Source organism: Dendrobates tinctorius, unplaced genomic scaffold (genome assembly GCF_039654945.1).
Source record: "Dendrobates tinctorius isolate UK_male_01 unplaced genomic scaffold, ASM3965494v1 ptg000020l, whole genome shotgun sequence".
NCBI lineage: Eukaryota > Metazoa > Chordata > Amphibia > Anura > Dendrobatidae > Dendrobates > Dendrobates tinctorius.
In genome coordinates, this window is record NW_027361688.1 from 3852642 (window position 1) to 3869778 (window position 17137).

General features: G+C 42.0%; 1 protein-coding gene across 1 annotated transcript in view; it reads right to left on the reverse strand.

Moving 5' to 3' along the window:
- The window catches only part of LARGE1 (LARGE xylosyl- and glucuronyltransferase 1), a 437502-nt gene that overhangs the window by 27537 nt on the left and 392828 nt on the right, over positions 1–17137 (reverse strand). Inside the window, exons 8-9 of the mRNA XM_073567486.1 lie at positions 7335–7447; positions 4191–4316 (exon numbers count right to left, since the gene is read on the reverse strand). Of these exons, the coding sequence (XP_073423587.1) occupies positions 4191–4316; positions 7335–7447 (239 nt within the window). The remainder of the gene's footprint in view (positions 1–4190; positions 4317–7334; positions 7448–17137) is intronic.

Sequence of the window (17137 nt, forward strand, 5' to 3'; positions counted from 1 at the left end):
GTATATGGCGGTATTTTGGGGGCTACATAAAGTGATATCATCTTGGTACTATATGGTCGTATATTTGAGTATCACAGTACTAATATATGGCGGTATTTTGGAGGGCTATATATGGTTATATTATCTTGATACTATATTGCTAATATGTGGGCTGAATATGACGGCATTATCTTGACACTGTATGGTGGGATTACGTGGGTTGTAAATGGCGGTATTTTTACGGTTATATGGTTGCATATGGATTGTATATAATGGTAATATCTTGATACTGTATGATGGAATTATGTGGGTTGTTTATGACGGTTTTTTTTGTGCTACATAAAGTTGTATAATCTTGACACTATATGGCAGTACGTGAGAGTACTACATGGCAGTATATTAGGGGCTATTTAAAGTTGTATTATCTTAGCTTTATATGGATGTGTATGATAGCATTATAGTACTAACATATGGCGGTACTTTGGGGGCTATATAGGGTTATATTACCTTGATACCATATGACTAATATGTGGCGTGCATGTGACGGTAATATCTTGACAGTGTATGGTGGAATTATGTGGCTTGAATGTGGCGGTAATTTTTGGGCTATATATGGCTGTATTATCTTGCCACTACATGGCTGCAATATGTGGCTTGTATATAATGGTATTATCTTGAGGCTGTATGGTGGAATTATGTGGGTTATATATGGCGGTACTTTCGAGGCTATTTGTTATGGATGTACTATATAGTACCAATATATGGCGATATTTTGGAGTTCTAGATCTGGTTATATTATCTTGATACCATAAGGCTAATATGTGGGCAGAATGTGATGGTGATATCTTGGCACTGTATGGTGGGTGGTATATGGCGGTATTTTAGTGCAATATGCAGTTGTATTGTCTTGCCACTAAATGGCTGTAAAATGAGGGTTGTATACAGAGGTAATAACTTGACACGGTATGGTGGCATTATGTGAGTTGTATATGGCGGTATTATTTTGCTACCATGTGGCCGTATTATGTGACTCGTCGCCTAATTTCCTGTATACCTGTCCCTGTGTGTACATGCTCGCGCCGCTCTATGAACACCCGCTGACAATAAAGCTGACAGCAGCGCTGCAGCCGGTTATGACATCTTTGAAGGCTCAAACGTGACAGATCCCGCGGTGACTTTGTAGACACCTGCTCCGCAGACTGTCGCCCAGAGGACGGCTCTGCAGGTAACGTCTGTGCGCGCAGCTGGCGGTGCCTGACTTCTTCTGATATGTTTTGTCTCCACGATTCAAAGGTAATTTGAGTGTTCGTTATGTGCTGGCACGTGAGAGTCCGCACTCCTGTCACAGCCAGAGCTGCATCCCATTACCAGGTATCTGCACCAAAGCTCTCTCATAATGCACTGCACAATTCAGATTGCAGCTCTGGGTGTAACTAGAGTGTAACACATCATGTAACCAAGTGAGTAGGTGCTAGTGCAGACATGATAAGTGCTGCAGAATTTTGCACGCAGCTTTGGATGTGACTGGAGTATAAGATAAGTTCTTCCAGGTCTCGTTCGCTCCGTGCAATTACTTCAGGCAGAAATTAGCGAAGTGATTACTCGGCTTTTCTTATCACAAGGAAATATTTCGGGGCGGCGAAGACGACGCTGTGTCGTCCCCGCGTGAAGCGAAAGTCACAATGTAACGGGGGGGGAAGAACCCACAAAAACCAAGTGAAGGTTAATGACCGGTATAATGGGCGCCGATTACCGCGCCACGAAGGGTTTACTGTTCTCACTGCCCGTCGTGACAGAAGGCTGAGGATGAAGAAAAGGAAACGCACAAAGGCTCCGGACGGGGCGCGACACGAACGACGCAACGTACAGGGAGAAGAAATGGAGAACACAGGTCCGAGATTCCCAGGCCTGAAGGGACATCGGGAATATTTATCCCACACCAATGGGGTTAATCATCCCATAACACCAGGGATACCCCCCTATACCACCAGGGATACCCCCCCAAAACACCAGGGATACCACCCACATACCACCAGGGATACCCCCCCAAAACACCAGGGATACTACCCACATACCACCAGGGATACCCCCCCAAAACACCAGGGATACTACCCACATACCACCAGGGATACCCCCCTATACCACCAGGGATACTCCCCCAAAACACCAGGGATACCCCCTATGCCACCAGGGATACCCCCCAAAACACCAGGGATACTACCCACATACCACCAGGGATACCTCCCCCAAAACACCAGGGATACCCCCCTATACCACCGGGGATACCCCCCAAAACACCAGGGATACTACCCACATACCACCGGGGATACTCCCCCAAAACACCAGGGATACTACCCACATACCACCAGGGATACCCCCCAAAACACCAGGGATACTACCCACATACCACCGGGGATACTCCCCCAAAACACTAGGGATACTACCCACATACCACCGGGGATACTCCCCCAAAACACCAGGGATACTACCCACATACCACCAGGGATACCCCCCCAAAACACCAGGGATACTACCCACATACCACCGGGGATACTCCCCCAAAACACCAGGGATACTACCCACATACCACCAGGGATACCCCCCCAAAACACCAGGGATACTACCCACATACCACCGGGGATACTCCCCCAAAACACTAGGGATACTACCCACATACCACCAGGGATACCCCCCCAAAACAACAGGGATACTACCCACATACCACCGGGGATACTCCCCCAAAACACCAGGGATACTACCCACATACCACCAGGGATACCTCCCCGAAAACACCAGGGATACCCCCCTATACCACCGGGGATACTCCCCCAAAACACCAGGGATACTACCCACATACCACCAAGGATACCTCCCCCATAACACCAGGGATACATCCTCCAAAACACCAGGGTTACCCATATACCACCAGGGATACCTCCCCCATAACACCAGGGATACCTCCCCCATAACACCAGGGGTACTCCCCCTATACCACCAAGGATACCTCCCCCATAACACCAGGGATACTACCCATATACCACCAGGGATACCTCCCCCATAACACCAGGGGTACCTCCCCCATAACACCAGGGGTACTCCCCCTATACCACCAAGGATACCTCCCCCATAACACCAGGGGTACTCCCCCTATACCACCAGAGATACCTCCCCCATAACACCAGGGGTACTCCCTCTATACCACCAGGGATACTCCCCCTATACCACCAGGGATTCTCACCCTACACCACCAGGGATACCTCCCCCATAACACCAGGGATACTCCCCCCTATACCAGAAGGGATACTCCCCCTATACCAGAAGGGACACTCCCCCTATACCAGAAGGGATACTCGCCCTATACCACCAGGGATACTCCCCCTATGCCACCAGGGAAACGCCTCTATACCATCAGGGACACTCCCCTATAGCAACAGGGAAATGCCTCTATACCACCAGGGACACTTCCCCTATACCAGCAGGGATTCTCACTCTATACCACGAGGAATACTCCCCCTATAACACCAGGGACACTCCCCCTATACCACCAGGGATATTCTCCCCTATACCATATACTGTATGTTGCGATTAATCCGTTACGTAAACACTGATGATGTAGAAAACAGAAAGTAGAAATTTAAAAAAAAAAACCACTTGCCTGATGTTCTATACATAAACTTTGTTCCGCCCTTGATAAGAAATCACGAGGTGAGATCCATCTCTCTGTCCAGTGTAAGACGCCCGGAGGGAATGTGGAGCAGCTTGTTCCTCCCGTCATTAATTTGTGCGGAATGCTTTATTATGTCTCTTATTAATTACATAACATCCTCTCTTACTAGATGAAGAGCAGAGCGAGCTGGGGGAAGATTCTCCCGGTGTCATATGTCTGCGCGGTAACGGGGAAAGGTGTCACGTCACATGGACGGGTGCAGGCGTCCCATCACGGAACACCAAGAGAGGCGCCGGGACCGGCCACCGAACCGCGGGAACTCCGGCAATATGTGCAAAGAACAAGAACGACGATCCGAGGGCGGAACACGAGACCTCCGGATAAAAGAGCCATTATCCACCGAGATCTAGGGAACATCCCACGGACTACACATCTATCTATCTATCTATCTATTATCTATTTGTCTAACTGGCGGATCTTTCCTTTCGTCTGTAGCGACACGTGCAATATATAAGACTTCTTCTCTGAAACAATCACACCTCACCTTCAGATCGGAGACATCTCTGTAGCATTGCTCAGAGCGGGTGTGATCCGATAGCTGCACGTTCCAGAAACAGGGAAGCTGATGGACCAAGAACGGGTTCTGCTTGATGACAGCATTAAAGATGTCCTGGAGAAAGACACAAAGAAAGCACAAACTGTACAATTCACTGTATATACATATTCTTCTACACAGAGTGTAGTATTATAGTAGTTATATTCTTGTACATACGAGCAGTATTATAGTAGTTATATTCTTGTACATAGGGGGCAGTATTATAGTAGTTATATTCTTGCACATAGGAGCAGTATTATAGTAGTTATATTCTTATACACAGGAGCAGTATTATAGTAGTTATATTCTTGTACACAGGAGCAGTATTATAGTAGTTATATTCTTGTACAAAGGAGCAGTATTATAGTAGTTATATTCTTGTACATAGGGGCAGTATTATAGTAGTTATATTCTTGTACATAGGAGCAGTATTATAGTAGTTATATTCTTGTACATAGGGGCAGTATTATAGTAGTTATATTCTTGTACATAGAGAGCAGTATTATAGTAGTTATATTCTTGTACATAGGAGCAGTATTATAGTAGTTATATTCTTGTACATAGGGGGCAGTATTATAGTAGTTATATTCTTGTACATAGAGAGCAGTATTATAGTAGTTATATTCTTGTACATAGAGAGCAGTATTATAGTAGTTATATTCTTATACACAGGAGCAGTATTATAGTAGTTATATTCTTGTACAAAGGAGCAGTATTATAGTAGTTATATTCTTGTACATAGGGGCAGTATTATAGTAGTTATATTCTTGTACATAGGGGCAGTATTATAGTAGTTATATTCTTGTACATAGGAGCAGTATTATAGTAGTTATATTCTTGTACATAGGGGGCAGTATTATAGTAGTTATATTCTTGTACATAGAGAGCAGTATTATAGTAGTTATATTCTTGTACATACGAGCAGTATTATAGTAGTTATATTCTTGTACATAGGGGGCAGTATTATAGTAGTTATATTCTTATACACAGGAGCAGTATTATAGTAGTTATATTCTTGTACAAAGGAGCAGTATTATAGTAGTTATATTCTTGTACATAGGGGCAGTATTATAGTAGTTATATTCTTGTACATAGGGGCAGTATTATAGTAGTTATATTCTTGTACATAGGAGCAGTATTATAGTAGTTATATTCTTGTACATAGGGGGCAGTATTATAGTAGTTATATTCTTGTACATAGGGGCAGTATTATAGTAGTTATATTCTTGTACATAGGGGCAGTATTATAGTAGTTATATTCTTGTACATACGAGCAGTATTATAGTAGTTATATTCTTGTACATAGGGGGCAGTATTATAGTAGTTATATTCTTGTACACAGGAGCAGTATTATAGTAGTTATATTCTTGTACAAAGGAGCAGTATTATAGTAGTTATATTCTTGTACATAGGGGCAGTATTATAGTAGTTATATTCTTGTACATAGGGGCAGTATTATAGTAGTTATATTCTTGTACATAGGAGCAGTATTATAGTAGTTATATTCTTGTACATAGGGGGCAGTATTATAGTAGTTATATTCTTGTACATAGGGGCAGTAATATAGTAGTTATATTCTTGTACATAGGGGGCAGTATTATAGTAGTTATATTCTTGTACATAGGAGCAGTATTATAGTAGTTATATTCTTGTACATAGGGGGCAGTATTATAGTAGTTATATTCTTGTACATAGGGGCAGTATTATAGTAGTTATATTCTTGTACATAGGGGCAGTATTATAGTAGTTATATTCTTGTACATAGGGGCAGTATTATAGTAGTTATATTCTTGTACATAGGAGCAGTATTATAGTAGTTATATTCTTGTACATAGGAGCAGTATTATAGTAGTTATATTCTTGTACATAGGGGCAGTATTATAGTAGTTATATTCTTGTACATAGGAGCAGTATTATAGTAGTTATATTCTTGTACATAGGGGCAGTATTATAGTAGTTATATTCTTGTACATAGGGGGCAGTATTATAGTAGTTATATTCTTGTACATAGGGGCAGTATTATAGTAGTTATATTCTTGTACATAGGGGCAGTATTATAGTAGTTATATTCTTGTACATAGGGGCAGTATTATAGTAGTTATATTCTTGTACATAGGGGGCAGTATTATAGTAGTTATATTCTTGTACATAGTGGGCAGTATTATAGTAGTTATATTCTTGTACATAGGAGCAGTATTATAGTAGGTATATTCTTGTACATAGGGGGCAGTATTATAGTAGTTATATTCTTGTACATAGGGGGCAGTATTATAGTAGTTATATTCTTGTACATAGGGGCAGTATTATAGTAGTTATATTCTTGTACATAGGGGGCAGTATTATAGTAGTTATATTCTTGTACATAGAAGCAGTATTATAGTAGTTATATTCTTGTACATAGGAGCAGTATTATAGTAGTCATATTCCTGTACATAGGGGATAGTATTATAGTAGTTATATTCTTGTACATAGGGGGTAGTATTATAGTAGTTATATTCTTGTACATAGGAGCAGTATTATAGTAGTTATATTCTTGTACATAGGGGCAGTATTATAGTAGTTATATTCTTGTACATAGGGGGTAGTATTATAGTAGTTATATTCTTGTACATAGGGGGTAGTATTATAGTAGTTATATTCTTGTACATAGGAGCAGTATTATAGTAGTTATATTCTTGTACATAGGGGCAGTATTATAGTAGTTATATTCTTGTACATAGGGGCAGTATTATAGTAGTTATATTCGTCTACTTAGGGGGCAGTATTATTGTGGTTACATTGTTGAACATGGAGCCCTTACTTGTCTGACTAGAACACATACAGTAGAGCCATGATTTTCTGCTCTGATGCAGTGAATCCTGACCAGACTTAATGCTGCCATCATGATGCCGGGCACACAGGCCGTTACTTGTACTGTACCCACTCCTTGCATAACAGTTCTGTATTTTGTCGACATTAAATATTCATCCGCCCTTACTGGCTTATTATAAGTATAGCTGACACATGGATCTTGTTTTCACAGCGAGGTCTGAGAAGATGAGGTGAAGCATGAATATTTCCACCTCTGAACAGATATCATAGCTGCGCACTCACTTGATCAGCCAAGGAGGTAGATAACATGCTCATCAGTTCCCGTTCTGCCGTCAGACGCCACATCTGTTCCCACTTCATTTTGCGTAACTTGTCCAGAAGCAAAAGTATCACCCCTGTAAGAAAACGAGGCAATAAATTGATCAATCAACTGATAATTAATAACATTATGTAAATCATTTACTAACAGGGTTCTGAAGTTTTTAAATTGCTTTAATTAGTTAGTCGGCATGAAAAGAAGCAAGTTTGTAACTGACTTCCTTTTTCTACTGCTTTTATCTTTTATAGTGTACAGCTGGTTTCCATGGAGAGTAGCTAGATTCCAGTGAAGTAGTTACATTCCAGGAGAGGGGTTAACTCTTAACATTCCAGCTAGATTTTCCCAGTCCATTGATTTATATACAGCAGAACTTGTGATAAGTTTTATAGTTCTAATAATACTACAACTCTATGTCACTCAAAGAGGAGAGCCCACCATACCAAAAACCAGAAAGTGAGGAGACTGAAAGGAGATTGCATAGCCCTGAGCTGCTCAAGAGACAACTTGCGACTATCCCTTCAATTAACGGTACACATAATAGACTGTGACTTTACGAGCACCGTCATACGGTTATCGGACACTGATGGTGGGCGGCGATTCAGCTTTGTGCGAGGGCCGGACTGTATGGTCTTATCCTAAAATCAATCTGTTAATAAACATATCATTGGTCAATCAACCAATAGTCCAGTAAAATCACCTAATATCTAATTTTACCAATTAGGCAATTAATCAGTAGTCTAATCAATTAATAGTCTAGGCAAACAATTGGTGGTCCCATCGGTCAACTAACATGCCAATCAATCGATTCTCCAGCTGACCAAGTGCTAGTACAGTTAGTGAATCTACCAACATATACCTCAATGAACTCAGCAATCAATTAATTGATAATTCAATCAACCAACTCAATTCACTCAAATCAATCAATAACCATCTCAAGCAATCAACGGTCCGATCAACTAATACATCAATTATTAATGAACCACTAGTAGACGAGTTATCAAATCATTCAACTAAATGTCTAATATCCGACAATTGCGCAATCAACCCACAAACAGTCTGTGCAACAATCAACACAATCAACAGTCCAATCACTCAGCCACCAATCCGGCAATGAATGTATGATGAAAAAGTTCAATTGGGTCCAATCACAAGTACAATTAAACACTAGAGATGAGTGTATTACGTGCTCATTAAGTAGGCATGTGCTCTGTGTATACGTGTGTCTGTATGTATGTGCTCTGTGTATACACGTGTGTGTATGTGCTCTGTGTATACACGTGTCTGTATGTATGTGCTCTGTGTATACGTGTGTCTGTATGTATGTGCTCTGTGTATACGTGTGTCTGTATGTATGTGCTCTGTGTATAAACGTGTGTGTATGTGCTCTGTGTATACACGTGTCTGTATGTATGTGCTCTGTGTATACACGTGTCTGTATGTATGTGCTCTGTGTATACGTGTGTCTGTATGTATGTGCTCTGTGTATACACGTGTGTGTATGTGCTCTGTGTATACACGTGTCTGTATGTATGTGCTCTGTGTATACACGTGTCTGTATGTATGTGCTCTGTGTATACACGTGTCTGTATGTATGTGCTCTGTGTATACACGTGTCTGTATGTATGTGCTCTGTGTATACACGTGTCTGTATGTATGTGCTCTGTGTATACGTGTGTCTGTATGTATGTGCTCTGTGTATACACGTGTGTGTATGTGCTCTGTGTATACACGTGTGTGTATGTATGTGCTCTGTGTATACACGTGTGTGTATGTATGTGCTCTGTGTATACACGTGTGTGTATGTATGTGCTCTGTGTATACACGTGTGTGTATGTATGTGCTCTGTGTATACACGTGTCTGTATGTATGTGCTCTGTGTATACACGTGTCTGTATGTATGTGCTCTGTGTATACACGTGTCTGTATGTATGTGCTCTGTGTATACACGTGTCTGTATGTATGTGCTCTGTGTATACACGTGTCTGTATGTATGTGCTCTGTGTATACACGTGTCTGTATGTATGTGCTCTGTGTATACACGTGTCTGTATGTATGTGCTGTGTATACACGTGTCTGTATGCATGTGCTCTGTGTATACACGTGTCTGTATGTATGTGCTCTGTGTATACACGTGTCTGTATGTATGCGCTCTGTGTATACACGTGTCTGTATGTATGTGCTCTGTGTATACACGTGTCTGTATGTATGTGCTCTGTGTATACGTGTGTCTGTATGTATGTGCTCTGTGTATACACGTGTGTGTATGTGCTCTGTGTATACACGTGTCTGTATGTATGTGCTCTGTGTATACACGTGTCTGTATGTATGTGCTCTGTGTATACACGTGTCTGTATGTATGTGCTCTGTGTATACACGTGTCTGTATGTATGTGCTCTGTGTATACACGTGTCTGTATGTATGTGCTCTGTGTATACGTGTGTCTGTATGTATGTGCTCTGTGTATACACGTGTGTGTATGTGCTCTGTGTATACACGTGTGTGTATGTATGTGCTCTGTGTATACACGTGTGTGTATGTATGTGCTCTGTGTATACACGTGTGTGTATGTATGTGCTCTGTGTATACACGTGTGTGTATGTATGTGCTCTGTGTATACACGTGTCTGTATGTATGTGCTCTGTGTATACACGTGTCTGTATGTATGTGCTCTGTGTATACACGTGTCTGTATGTATGTGCTCTGTGTATACACGTGTCTGTATGTATGTGCTCTGTGTATACACGTGTCTGTATGTATGTGCTCTGTGTATACACGTGTCTGTATGTATGTGCTCTGTGTATACACGTGTCTGTATGTATGTGCTGTGTATACACGTGTCTGTATGCATGTGCTCTGTGTATACACGTGTCTGTATGTATGTGCTCTGTGTATACACGTGTCTGTATGTATGCGCTCTGTGTATACACGTGTGTGTATGTATGCGCTCTGTGTATACACGTGTGTGTATGTATGTGCTCTGTGTATACACGTGTGTGTATGTATGTGCTCTGTGTATACACGTGTCTGTATGTATGTGCTCTGTGTATACACATGTGTGTATGTATGTGCTCTGTGTATACACGTGTGTGTATGTATGTGCTCTGTGTATACACGTGTGTGTATGTATGTGCTCTGTGTATACACGTGTGTGTATGTATGTGCTCTGTGTATACACGTGTGTGTATGTATGTGCTCTGTGTATACACGTGTCTGTATGTATGTGCTCTGTGTATACACGTGTCTGTATGTATGTGCTCTGTGTATACACGTGTCTGTATGTATGTGCTCTGTGTATACACGTGTCTGTATGTATGTGCTCTGTGTATACACGTGTCTGTATGTATGTGCTCTGTGTATACACGTGTCTGTATGTATGTGCTCTGTGTATACACGTGTCTGTATGTATGTGCTCTGTGTATACACGTGTCTGTATGTATGTGCTCTGTGTATACACGTGTCTGTATGTATGTGCTGTGTATACACGTGTGTGTATGTATGTGCTCTGTGTATACACGTGTCTGTATGTATGTGCTCTGTGTATACACGTGACTGTATGTATGTGCTCTGTGTATACACGTGTCTGTATGTATGTGCTCTGTGTATACACGTGTCTGTATGTATGTGCTCTGTGTATACACGTGTCTGTATGCATGTGCTCTGTGTATACACGTGTCTGTATGCATGTGCTCTGTGTATACACGTGTCTGTATGTATGTGCTCTGTGTATACGTGTGTCTGTATGTATGTGCTCTGTGTATACACGTGTCTGTATGTATGTGCTCTGTGTATACACGTGTCTGTATGTATGTGCTCTGTGTATACACGTGTCTGTATGTATGTGCTCTGTGTATACACGTGTCTGTATGTATGTGCTCTGTGTATACACGTGTCTGTATGTATGTGCTCTGTGTATACATGTCTGTATGTATGTGCTCTGTGTATACACGTGTCTGTATGTATGTGCTCTGTGTATACACGTGTCTGTATGTATGTGCTCAGTGTATACACGTGTGTGTATGTATGCGCTCTGTGTATACACATGTGTGTATGTATGTGCTCTGTGTATACACGTGTCTGTATGTATGTGCTCTGTGTATACACATGTGTGTATGTATGTGCTCTGTGTATACACGTGTGTGTATGTATGTGCTCTGTGTATACACGTGTGTGTATGTATGTGCTCTGTGTATACACGTGTGTGTATGTATGTGCTCTGTGTATACACGTGTGTGTATGTATGTGCTCTGTGTATACACGTGTCTGTATGTATGTGCTCTGTGTATACACGTGTGTGTATGTATGCGCTCTGTGTATACACGTGTGTGTATGTATGTGCTCTGTGTATACACGTGTGTGTATGTATGTGCTCTGTGTATACACGTGTGTGTATGTATGTGCTCTGTGTATACACGTGTGTGTATGTATGTGCTCTGTGTATACACGTGTGTGTATGTATGTGCTCTGTGTATACACATGTGTGTATGTATGTGCTCTGTGTATACACGTGTGTGTATGTATGCGCTCTGTGTATACACGTGTCTGTATGTATGCGCTCTGTGTATACACGCGTCTGTATGTCCTCTGTGTATATGTGTCTGTATGTATGTGCTCTGTGTATACACGTGTGTGTATGTATGTGCTCTGTGTATACACGTGTGTGTATGTATGTGCTCTGTGTATACACGTGTCTGTATGTATGTGCTCTGTGTATACACGTGTCTGTATGTATGTGCTCTGTGTATACGTGTGTGTATGTATGTGCTCTGTGTATACACGTGTCTGTATGTATGTGCTCTGTGTATACACGTGTCTGTATGTATGTGCTGTGTATACACGTGTCTGTATGTATGTGCTCTGTGTATACACGTGTCTGTATGTATGTGCTCTGTGTATACACGTGTCTGTATGTATGTGCTGTGTATACACGTGTCTGTATGCATGTGCTCTGTGTATACACGTGTCTGTATGTATGTGCTCTGTGTATACACGTGTCTGTATGTATGTGCTCTGTGTATACACGTGTGTGTATGTATGCGCTCTGTGTATACACGTGTGTGTATGTATGTGCTCTGTGTATACACGTGTGTGTATGTATGTGCTCTGTGTATACACGTGTCTGTATGTATGTGCTCTGTGTATACACATGTGTGTATGTATGTGCTCTGTGTATACACGTGTGTGTATGTATGTGCTCTGTGTATACACGTGTCTGTATGTATGTGCTCTGTGTATACACGTGTGTGTATGTATGCGCTCTGTGTATACACGTGTGTGTATGTATGCGCTCTGTGTATACACGTGTGTGTATGTATGTGCTCTGTGTATACACGTGTCTGTATGTATGTGCTCTGTGTATACACGTGTCTGTATGTATGTGCTCTGTGTATACACATGTGTGTATGTATGTGCTCTGTGTATACACGTGTGTGTATGTATGTGCTCTGTGTATACACGTGTGTGTATGTATGTGCTCTGTGTATACACGTGTGTGTATGTATGTGCTCTGTGTATACACATGTGTGTATGTATGTGCTCTGTGTATACACGTGTCTGTATGTATGTGCTCTGTGTATACACGTGTGTGTATGTATGTGCTCTGTGTATACACATGTGTGTATGTATGTGCTCTGTGTATACACGTGTGTGTATGTATGTGCTCTGTGTATACACGTGTCTGTATGTATGCGCTCTGTGTATACACGTGTCTGTATGTATGTGCTCTGTGTATACACATGTGTGTATGTATGTGCTCTGTGTATACACGTGTGTGTATGTATGTGCTCTGTGTATACACGTGTCTGTATGTATGTGCTCTGTGTATACACGTGTGTGTATGTATGTGCTCTGTGTATACACGTGTGTGTATGTATGTGCTCTGTGTATACACGTGTGTGTATGTATGTGCTCTGTGTATACACGTGTCTGTATGTATGTGCTCTGTGTATACGTGTGTGTATGTATGTGCTCTGTGTATACACGTGTCTGTATGTATGTGCTCTGTGTATACACGTGTCTGTATGTATGTGCTGTGTATACACGTGTCTGTATGTATGTGCTCTGTGTATACACATGTGTGTATGTATGTGCTCTGTGTATACACGTGTGTGTATGTATGTGCTCTGTGTATACACGTGTCTGTATGTATGCGCTCTGTGTATACACGTGTCTGTATGTATGTGCTCTGTGTATACACATGTGTGTATGTATGTGCTCTGTGTATACACGTGTGTGTATGTATGTGCTCTGTGTATACACGTGTGTGTATGTATGTGCTCTGTGTATACACGTGTGTGTATGTATGTGCTCTGTGTATACACGTGTGTGTATGTATGTGCTCTGTGTATACACGTGTCTGTATGTATGTGCTCTGTGTATACACGTGTCTGTATGTATGTGCTCTGTGTATACGTGTGTGTATGTATGTGCTCTGTGTATACACGTGTCTGTATGTATGTGCTCTGTGTATACACGTGTCTGTATGTATGTGCTGTGTATACACGTGTCTGTATGTATGTGCTCTGTGTATACACGTGTCTGTATGTATGTGCTCTGTGTATACACGTGTCTGTATGTATGTGCTGTGTATACACGTGTCTGTATGCATGTGCTCTGTGTATACACGTGTCTGTATGTATGTGCTCTGTGTATACACGTGTCTGTATGTATGTGCTCTGTGTATACACGTGTGTGTATGTATGCGCTCTGTGTATACACGTGTGTGTATGTATGTGCTCTGTGTATACACGTGTCTGTATGTATGTGCTCTGTGTATACACGTGTCTGTATGTATGTGCTCTGTGTATACACATGTGTGTATGTATGTGCTCTGTGTATACACGTGTGTGTATGTATGTGCTCTGTGTATACACGTGTGTGTATGTATGTGCTCTGTGTATACACGTGTGTGTATGTATGTGCTCTGTGTATACACGTGTGTGTATGTATGTGCTCTGTGTATACACGTGTCTGTATGTATGTGCTCTGTGTATACACGTGTGTGTATGTATGCGCTCTGTGTATACACGTGTGTGTATGTATGTGCTCTGTGTATACACGTGTGTGTATGTATGTGCTCTGTGTATACACGTGTGTGTATGTATGTGCTCTGTGTATACACGTGTGTGTATGTATGTGCTCTGTGTATACACGTGTGTGTATGTATGTGCTCTGTGTATACACATGTGTGTATGTATGTGCTCTGTGTATACACGTGTGTGTATGTATGCGCTCTGTGTATACACGTGTCTGTATGTATGCGCTCTGTGTATACACGCGTCTGTATGTCCTCTGTGTATATGTGTCTGTATGTATGTGCTCTGTGTATACACGTGTGTGTATGTATGTGCTCTGTGTATACACGTGTGTGTATGTATGTGCTCTGTGTATACACGTGTCTGTATGTATGTGCTCTGTGTATACGTGTGTGTATGTATGTGCTCTGTGTATACACGTGTCTGTATGTATGTGCTCTGTGTATACACGTGTCTGTATGTATGTGCTGTGTATACACGTGTCTGTATGTATGTGCTCTGTGTATACACGTGTCTGTATGTATGTGCTCTGTGTATACACGTGTCTGTATGTATGTGCTGTGTATACACGTGTCTGTATGCATGTGCTCTGTGTATACACGTGTCTGTATGTATGTGCTCTGTGTATACACGTGTGTGTATGTATGTGCTCTGTGTATACACGTGTGTGTATGTATGCGCTCTGTGTATACACGTGTGTGTATGTATGTGCTCTGTGTATACACGTGTCTGTATGTATGTGCTCTGTGTATACACGTGTGTGTATGTATGTGCTCTGTGTATACACGTGTGTGTATGTATGAGCTCTGTGTATACACGTGTCTGTATGTATGCGCTCTGTGTATACACGTGTGTGTATGTATGCGCTCTGTGTATACACGTGTGTGTATGTATGCGCTCTGTGTATACACGTGTGTGTATGTATGCGCTCTGTGTATACACGTGTCTGTATGTATGTGCTCTGTGTATACACGTGTCTGTATGTATGTGCTCTGTGTATACACATGTGTGTATGTATGTGCTCTGTGTATACACGTGTGTGTATGTATGTGCTCTGTGTATACACGTGTGTGTATGTATGTGCTCTGTGTATACACGTGTGTGTATGTATGTGCTCTGTGTATACACGTGTGTGTATGTATGTGCTCTGTGTATACACGTGTCTGTATGTATGTGCTCTGTGTATACACGTGTGTGTATGTATGTGCTCTGTGTATACACGTGTGTGTATGTATGTGCTCTGTGTATACACGTGTGTGTATGTATGTGCTCTGTGTATACACGTGTCTGTATGTATGCGCTATGTGTATACACGTGTCTGTATGTATGTGCTCTGTGTATACACATGTGTGTATGTATGTGCTCTGTGTATACACGTGTGTGTATGTATGTGCTCTGTGTATACACGTGTCTGTATGTATGTGCTCTGTGTATACACGTGTGTGTATGTATGTGCTCTGTGTATACACGTGTCTGTATGTATGCGCTATGTGTATACACGTGTCTGTATGTATGTGCTCTGTGTATACACATGTGTGTATGTATGTGCTCTGTGTATACACGTGTGTGTATGTATGTGCTCTGTGTATACACGTGTCTGTATGTATGTGCTCTGTGTATACGTGTGTGTATGTATGTGCTCTGTGTATACACGTGTGTGTATGTATGTGCTCTGTGTATACACGTGTCTGTATGTATGTGCTCTGTGTATACACATGTGTGTATGTATGTGCTCTGTGTATACACGTGTGTGTATGTATGTGCTCTGTGTATACACGTGTGTGTATGTATGTGCTCTGTGTATACACGTGTGTGTATGTATGTGCTCTGTGTATACACGTGTCTGTATGTATGTGCTCTGTGTATACATGTGTGTGTATGTATGTGCTCTGTGTATACACGTGTGTGTATGTATGTGCTCTGTGTATACACGTGTGTGTATGTATGTGCTCTGTGTATACACGTGTCTGTATGTATGTGCTCTGTGTATACATGTGTGTGTATGTATGTGCTCTGTGTATACACGTGTGTGTATGTATGTGCTCTGTGTATACACGTGTGTGTATGTATGTGCTCTGTGTATACACGTGTGTGTATGTATGTGCTCTGTGTATACACGTGTGTGTATGTATGTGCTCTGTGTATGTGCACAGTGACTGCAATGTGTGAAGCGGTCAAACATTCAGCCCTCAATAAATCAATCCAGACCTCTTTAAATCTATCAATCAAAACCATTTTGAATACTTCCTTCGATCACTGTTGGTGGCAGCTTCTATGCCCTGAAGGTTCTATGCGTGTCTGAAAATCCAGAATGTCTGCTAATCCGGACTATAAACCTCCTGCTGCCTGTCAGTGAATGTCGCACAGTCAGACCTGCATCATCTAACGATGGGATGACATAAGGGTTCTTTCATCGCCAGCAGCCGCAGCCCCCTCCTCCCCCTCTCCTGCGCCACATTTCACTTCTCAGCTGGTAATGGGCTCAGCGCAGCTTGTCGTGAACTCCACAAACCCCAACACCATAAACATCTTCGGAGAAAATAAGAAAACTGTGAATGTTCTTTTGGCTGAGAACAGACCGAGAAACTTAATTCACACGTTGCATAAGGCGCGGAGCCACCAATCGGCAGCTGTACTTAACCCTTCTCCTCCCAGAGCGCCCACAGTCAATCAGGCGGGTCTCAGTGACCGAGGACGCACCCTGGGGAGGGCTGGAGGCTTCCTTCATCCTTGTA